The 7,354-nt window shown below is 23.4% G+C and overlaps 1 protein-coding gene across 1 annotated transcript in view; it reads left to right on the top strand.

The window, feature by feature from the left end:
• LOC111621740 (ATP-dependent RNA helicase abstrakt-like) overlaps positions 1-7,354 on the top strand; it is a 66,770-nt gene that overhangs the window by 23,788 nt on the left and 35,628 nt on the right. The window contains exons 5-6 of the mRNA XM_023363967.1: positions 2,114-2,174; positions 3,919-3,928. Of these exons, the coding sequence (XP_023219735.1) occupies positions 2,114-2,174; positions 3,919-3,928 (71 nt within the window). The remainder of the gene's footprint in view (positions 1-2,113; positions 2,175-3,918; positions 3,929-7,354) is intronic.

Here is a 7,354-nt window from a genome sequence, read left to right as displayed (position 1 = left end):
ATATATATATATATATATATATAAGATATTTATTTTAAAATGCAATTTTTGAAAGTAATGATGTTAAATTCTTTTTATATTTAATGATAATGGCAATTATAATTTCAAATTAATAGATTATTATTTTTCAAAAAAATATTTAAGTTGTTATTTTCTTCCTTGTGCAGTCAAACTTCTATATTACAAAGTTGCTAAATCTTGAAAAAAATTTTGTTATTGGGAAATTTTTTTATATAGAAATTGCACTTTTTGGTAAATAAAGTATTATTTTAATGTAATTTTATTATTATTTTACATAATTTAAATTAGTATAAATGTAAGATACAGTAATAATGTAATATAAATGTAATTTTAATTTTAAGTAAGTTTATATTTGTGTGTTAAAATACTTACAAGTTAATTAATTTAACTACATTTTCGTTAAAAAAAATTTTAATTTTTTGTTACAGAACAGAACAATTAAAAATGTTCTCTCTTTGTAATAAGCTTCACACTTACTAAGAGCATTAAAAATACTTCATCTACATCAATGTAAACACAGATTCTAGCACATTTTGCTGTAGATCTTTATCATCAGCTAATTTCAAAACTGATTTGCAATTTTTTTATTATGGTTGATAAACTACTCACAGAAATTCCAAACTTTGCTGCAATGTCTTTTTTGAGCTTTTATCAACTTTCTACAACACATTAAGTTTTTTAGTAATAATACTTGAACACGTAGACATTTTTTGTACTATAGTATAGAACTGTCCACTCTCAAACCTGAAGTTAAAATAGAAAGTGAAATGCAACTTGTCAAGTTGAATGTTTCTGAGAACTCTGATAGACAAATTTAGGAAAGTTTCTTTGAATTTTGCATAGCATTCAGTACTATAAAACAATGTAGGTATGACTCATCTCAGCCACCTGCACAAGTAAGACTGCTTTCTCAGTTAAATACTATACTGTACACAATAAAAAAACATTACCAATATCAATTTTCATTTTACAGGCTGTCCTGATTTTACTACAAGGATGCATTCCCAAAGGAAGCAGCATAAACAAAATCTGTACAAAATTAATCCATTGTACTGTACTGTATTATGAAATGAATGGGGATGCATTTAAGATAACAAGAAACTTATACAGTACAGTAATTTTTTAAAAATAAAAACATGTTAACTATAAGTTACAGTATTACTAAGAAATACTGTAACCCTAAAACATTTGTTAATTGTAAATTGTTTAGATCCAAATGCTCTTGTTGAAAATAATCTCTCTCTGCTTTCTTTACAACTGGTAGCCACATGGGGCAGATTACATGATGGTTTTAAAAGTTAATGATCAATATTTCTCACACCTGGGCCATGGTTTTACAAAGGTGTACAAGTTGATATCTGAAATTGAACCTAAATTCAAATTCAACCAAGATGGAGTAATCAACTTTTAATGATTGATAGTCCTTTCAAATTAAAAAAAAATTCATTATGTAGAAATTTAACTTTGTTATTTAGAGTCAATTTTACATATATTTTTGGCTGTAAGAGCAGTGTACAATGCAAAAATTCGTTTTACAAAGAAATTTGCTATATAGAAGTTTGTATCAATAATATGGAAGTTTGACTGTATTTTATTTACAACAGATTATTTTTTACTTAAACATCAAGAACAAAAAAGATAGGTGTTGCTAATCTTTGAGAAAACATTTCCAGACCATTGTTAAATAAGTTAATTTGATCTAGAAGTTGTAATCCAATTGTTAATATTAAATTACAGCAATATTAAATTCTGATTCAATCTCTTAGAAATATGTAATACTATAATTTTAATTAAAAAAAAGGTAAATTTAAAGTTTTTGACAATTAAAATTTTAAACCATATTAAAGGCGAAAAAAACAGTTTTCCAGTTATGAGTGTGTTGTCTTCTCATACTTTCTAGTTTTATGTTTTCAAAATTTGATTAAAGGAATTTGTCTTATATTTGAAATATTACTAGTTTTTATAACATAATATGAAAAAATTTCAATTAATTTCATATTTTCAATGATTTTTTACTTGAGTATTGAGTTAAAAAATAAAATTATTTTCTTAATTTTAATAACTAATAAAAAATGTTTTTCTTTTCAATTAGCATTGATGGGAGTAGCAGAATTAGCCAAAGGAATACAATATGAAGAACCAATTAAAACTGGGTTAGTATTTTTTTTTTTTTAACTAACAAATTGAAATAATTTTTAATATTTTAGTGAATTAATCTTTTTCCTATTTTTTATTCAACTTATTTTTTTACTATTATTCTTATTTACAATTGTAATTAGATTTGCATTTACTAATTAAATATTGTAAATTGAAGGATTTTATCAGGAAGATATTGTTGTAAATGGTAATTATCTAGATAACTAAATTCAGTTACACTAGCCAACTTAAATTATTACATTGAGGATTTTTAGTAAGCATATGTGCATCAATCAAATGTGTAATTGTCTAATCTTTAAATAAATTGTTTATTCAAATTTTATAAAGTTGCACAAACAAAATCTAGAAAATTAATTGATTTTAGGCCAGTTTATACTTTATGAGAATGGAAAAGCAAAGAGAATGTCTTTTTTCTATTATTCTCTTTCCTTAAATGTTCATACTTCAAAAGAACAGAAGAGAAACATTCATGTGTTTTCAGTACCTGCAGTTTAAAGTGAAGCTTTGAAAGCTTACCCAATTTGTAAAAGCCTTTAAAAAGAAGAGTTTATGGGTTAATTAATTTGAAAAAAAAAGAGAGCATAGAATATCATAATCTTATAAATGAAATTAAGGAAGATGATCTTGAAGTAAATTTTCAATATTCTAGGCAAGTTTTAAATATGTGCACAGATGTCAAGATAATATCTATTCAGATTTGATTAACATAAAATATGTTTCATTGAATGTAATTTTCTAGTTAGCTCTAATCATTTTAATTTTATCAATATCCATATTGAAAAAATGCAAAGGATTGTGGGCTACCAACAGAGTTTAGAGTAGAACTATTAACTTTTTTTCTAACCAAAAGAGAACAAAAGTCACTAGTAATGTGCATTTTGCACTAAACCAGCTTAGTGTTGTTTTCTCTTCTCTTTCCATCTCACAAAGTATGAACCAGCCTTATGTTTGTTACATTTGCAATTTGCTTATCATTGTACTACTTTGGAATAGCTTTAACAATTTCACTTACATCTATAGTAAGGTATTATGCTTTTCATCTGTCTTCATTTTGGAGCTCTAAGTATTTTTGTGTTTGTAATATTTTTTCTATTTGTATTTTCAGTTTCATATAACTTATAACTCTAAATTAATAAACCATGTTATTTGGACTAAAATTAATTAATTAAACTTAATTTATAATTATTTAAATAATACAATATTATCTTTTGGACTAAGTTTTGGACTAGTGAATAATTAAACTAAACATAATCCAAAAAATAACCCAGTTTATGATGCTTGTATTAAAATTTATGTTTTGCTTATATTATATTACAGTTTTATATATTTGATAGCAAACAATTTAGTACAGTTTTTGAAGTTTAAATTAGATTTATCAAAAATTGCTTTTTGAAATATGATTATTGGATTTTGGATCATATTAAAAAGAATTTACTGAATGATTATGCATTATGCAATCTTGACCCTTATTGCTAAACAGTTTAATTCTGCTTGGGTTAATTGTATAGAACAATTATTTTTAATCTTTAATTAAAACCATAATTTAATCAATGTTTTTCTTTGAAATTCAAATACATTTTAATCTAGGCCTATTTTTTTAATTTATTTAAAATTATTGTGATAATATAAAGTTATATTTGATAACGTTAATATTAAATCTCTTATTTCATAAATTTATTATATTTCTAATTAATATTTTGAAAGTAATTAGGTAATAAAATTATTCATTTACTAATGTAGGTTTATTTCAATATTTTAATGGATACATGATTTGATTAAGGTAAGCTTATATATTTAAAATAATTTTATAATTCTGCATCAAAAAGTTTTTAATAAATAAATGGACTTTTTTTACTACAGTTTAATTGTATATTAATGTATTAATTTATGACTTCAGTCATGATGTGATATCATAAAAGAAACACAAATGCATTTTAAATCATTGTGAATAAAAATGATTAGAATATAAATTTACAAACCTATAATGTTAAAAATGCTTATTTATTTTTATAAAAATATATTAAACATTCACAATTATTTGAATTATATTAATGTTTAACTTTTTTTATATTAAAGACTACATCAATCTTTAAAACATATTTATCAAATTTATTTATTGAAATAACAATTTATATTTCTGAGTATAAAAAATTATTCTTTAAAGCTTAAACTTTTTTAAAAATTGATATTAAACTGACGTTTTTGCACATTTCCTGCACTTCTGATATAAACGAGAAGCAAATGTTTTTGGCATCTTTTGGTGACAACTGTCAGGCTGTTTATTGAAGAGCTTTTAGTGGAGCTTTCAAATTTGGAACAATTTTGAAAGACATTCTGGAGCAAGTTTCATTTAAATTAATTTAAATTAACTGTTCATTTTTTCAATTACATTATTAATGTCCAAACACCTTAACAAATTTAACACCTTACAATAAATTATCACAGAAAAGTATAAATTATGGCTCATACAAAATAAATTTAAAATACTGCTGAACATATACCTGCTTTCATATATATGTTCCTAAAACATATTTCCATGTATAGGATTGCATACAAGCACTTTTAGGTGGTTAGTTAATTTAAATGGCACTTGTTTCAGAACATCTTTCAAAAATGTTCCAAATAGAAAAGTTTGGCTAAAAACTCTTCAGTTAAAAGCCTGATGCAGGCCCTGAAAGAGGCTGAAAACATTGCTTTTTGTTTATATCAAAAGTGCTGGAAACGGGCAAAAAAGGTCAGTTTAATATCAGTATTGTAAGTTAAGTTTTTGAAATAATCTAATGATGATAGTACTATTTTATATATTTTTTATTATAAACAAATCCTTTTAATAAGCAAATATGATTGCTTAATGATGATTTATGAAAATGTTAGGACACTAAATTAATAGAACATTCAATAATGCTCAGTTATTTTGTTAATTGAAAATTTTAGTTCTAAAAATTATGAAAATAAAATGTTATTCAAGTAATAAGTAGGCCTAGATTAAAATTTATTTTGATTTTAAAGTCATTATCTCGTGATTTTATCTGCAAAAACAATTCTGTAAATAAAATCGTAAAAAATATAAAAGTGAAATAAAATAATAAGTTGGAAAAGGAAATTTGTTTTCTTTGAATGATTTCACTTTTTTAATTTGATGTAATATTATCAAATAGATCTTTTCTTATAAATTAAATTAAGAGCTAATTTAAAACTTACCAATTCAAGCATTCAACAAACCATAATAGTAGAATTAGAAGTAGTATAAGGGTAAAGATAAACTTTTCTTATTTACATTTTGCAAAATTTAGCAAAAATGATTTCACAAAAGAAAATTATTGCATTTGAAAAATAAGATCTTTGCAATTATTCTCACAAAAATTTCTTGATTGATGATTAGACAGGAATTCACAAATGACATGCAGTAATGAAATGAAAGAAAAGTTTTTGCAATTTAGTCAGAACTTTTCACAAAACCTGTGATATTATGAAGAGTAGGGTTTGACAGATTTCATAAATTAAAGAAGACTTTTAGTAAATTTAAGACAAACTATTAGCATGATTTCAATAATAATATTTTAAAATTTAGTTCAGTTGTTTTGTTTGTTTTATTGTTTTTCTTATTTTGTATAATTATCATATTGCACTTGACACTACAAATAAAAAATAAAGATTGAATGGTCTAAGATAGGCTTGAAAATGCTAGTGTTTTACATATATGGGTAGACAGATAAATTCATCATCACAAGATTCTGCAGAAACTGTCACATACAGTAATAATTTGTAATGAAATTAAAATTCTTCTCATGATGTATCAAAATAAAGACTCTTCTGAAGATATCTCTTCTTTAATAGGAGTAAGCAAGAGCACTCTATATAAATATACATGCAAATTTGAAAGGAGTGAAACAAGTTTTGATAACATCTAGTAAGAAAATTTTTTAAAAAGGCATGGTAAGAAAAGGATAAACAGAGAGAAGATGTCTTCTGTACTGCATGAAATCATAGAAGTGGGTAATTCCTTAACTTCTGATGGCATCAAGATGAGATTTGATTATAATATAAAGAAAAGTTTAAGTTTAATTTGCAGATATCTGAAGAAAGCCAACATAACATAAAACAGGCTGAAGAAAATTAGTAGTCTATTACACTCTTAATCTGAGATTAAAAAATTAAAGAGTATGTTATATTATACATGATCATTAGCATATAGTCCAAATCAGAAGTAATATTATTTAAACCATAATAATATTGTAGTTTGTCTTAAATTTATTGAAAAGTTTTCTTAATATGTGAAATCTGTTGCCTTTATTCTGTATAATTTTGTGTATTTTGTGAAAAGTTTGGACTAAATTGTGAAAACTTTCTTTCATTGTTGCATGTCATTTTCAAATCTGTAAACTTTTGTCATTCATGAAGTCTTTCTAAGAACAATTGCAAAGATCATTTTATTTTTAAAATGCATATTTCCTTTTGTGAAATCTTTTCACTAAATGCTGCAACAGAGTATAATGCCAATCAGATAAATTCAAAAATTTTTGAATATTAAGCACTTAAAAAAATTCTTTTTTGTGTATTTTTTTATTTATATCTTCTCTGTCAATATTCTTACAATATTTTATTTTAAAATATTCAATAATTATTAAATTAGTTTCTCATTGAGTATTTATTAATCTGAAGTTCATCCCCCTCATCTTGATAACTGGTATTGTCATATCTACTAAGTAAGATTATTAAATAGAAATCAAGTTTTTTTTTTTTAAAAAAAGTTTCATTTTGAATTTATTGCTTTTCTTGGCATTTTAATTATTTTGTTAACTTTATGTAAAGCTATGACATCAATCATTCAATAATATTGATTGCTAAATACTGTATAATCAATTACTGTAATCAGTCTTGAAAATCTTATAATTTTAAATTTAAAAAATTCAAGACTATTTGATTTTATATTTTTGATTTCTTATTAAAATCTAATTTACTCTAATCTTTCTGTAATGTAAACAGAATTTTTATTGATTAAAATATAGTCTATATAACTGCATTTTAAATTTACTATATTCATTGCCAAAAGTACATTTCAGTTTATATAAATGAAACTAGTAAACAACTATAAATCATATTCATCTTTTGGGCCATGATTATTTTAATTTAAATTAAATTATTTACATTATTAGTGTATTTTGTCTTAAAAATT

This window comes from Centruroides sculpturatus, unplaced genomic scaffold (genome assembly GCF_000671375.1).
Source record: "Centruroides sculpturatus isolate CEXI.00-Female unplaced genomic scaffold, Cexi_2.0 scaffold21, whole genome shotgun sequence".
Classification (NCBI taxonomy): domain Eukaryota; kingdom Metazoa; phylum Arthropoda; class Arachnida; order Scorpiones; family Buthidae; genus Centruroides; species Centruroides sculpturatus.
Note: the sequence above shows the minus strand (reverse complement) of the source record. Positions and strands in the feature narration are given on the sequence as shown.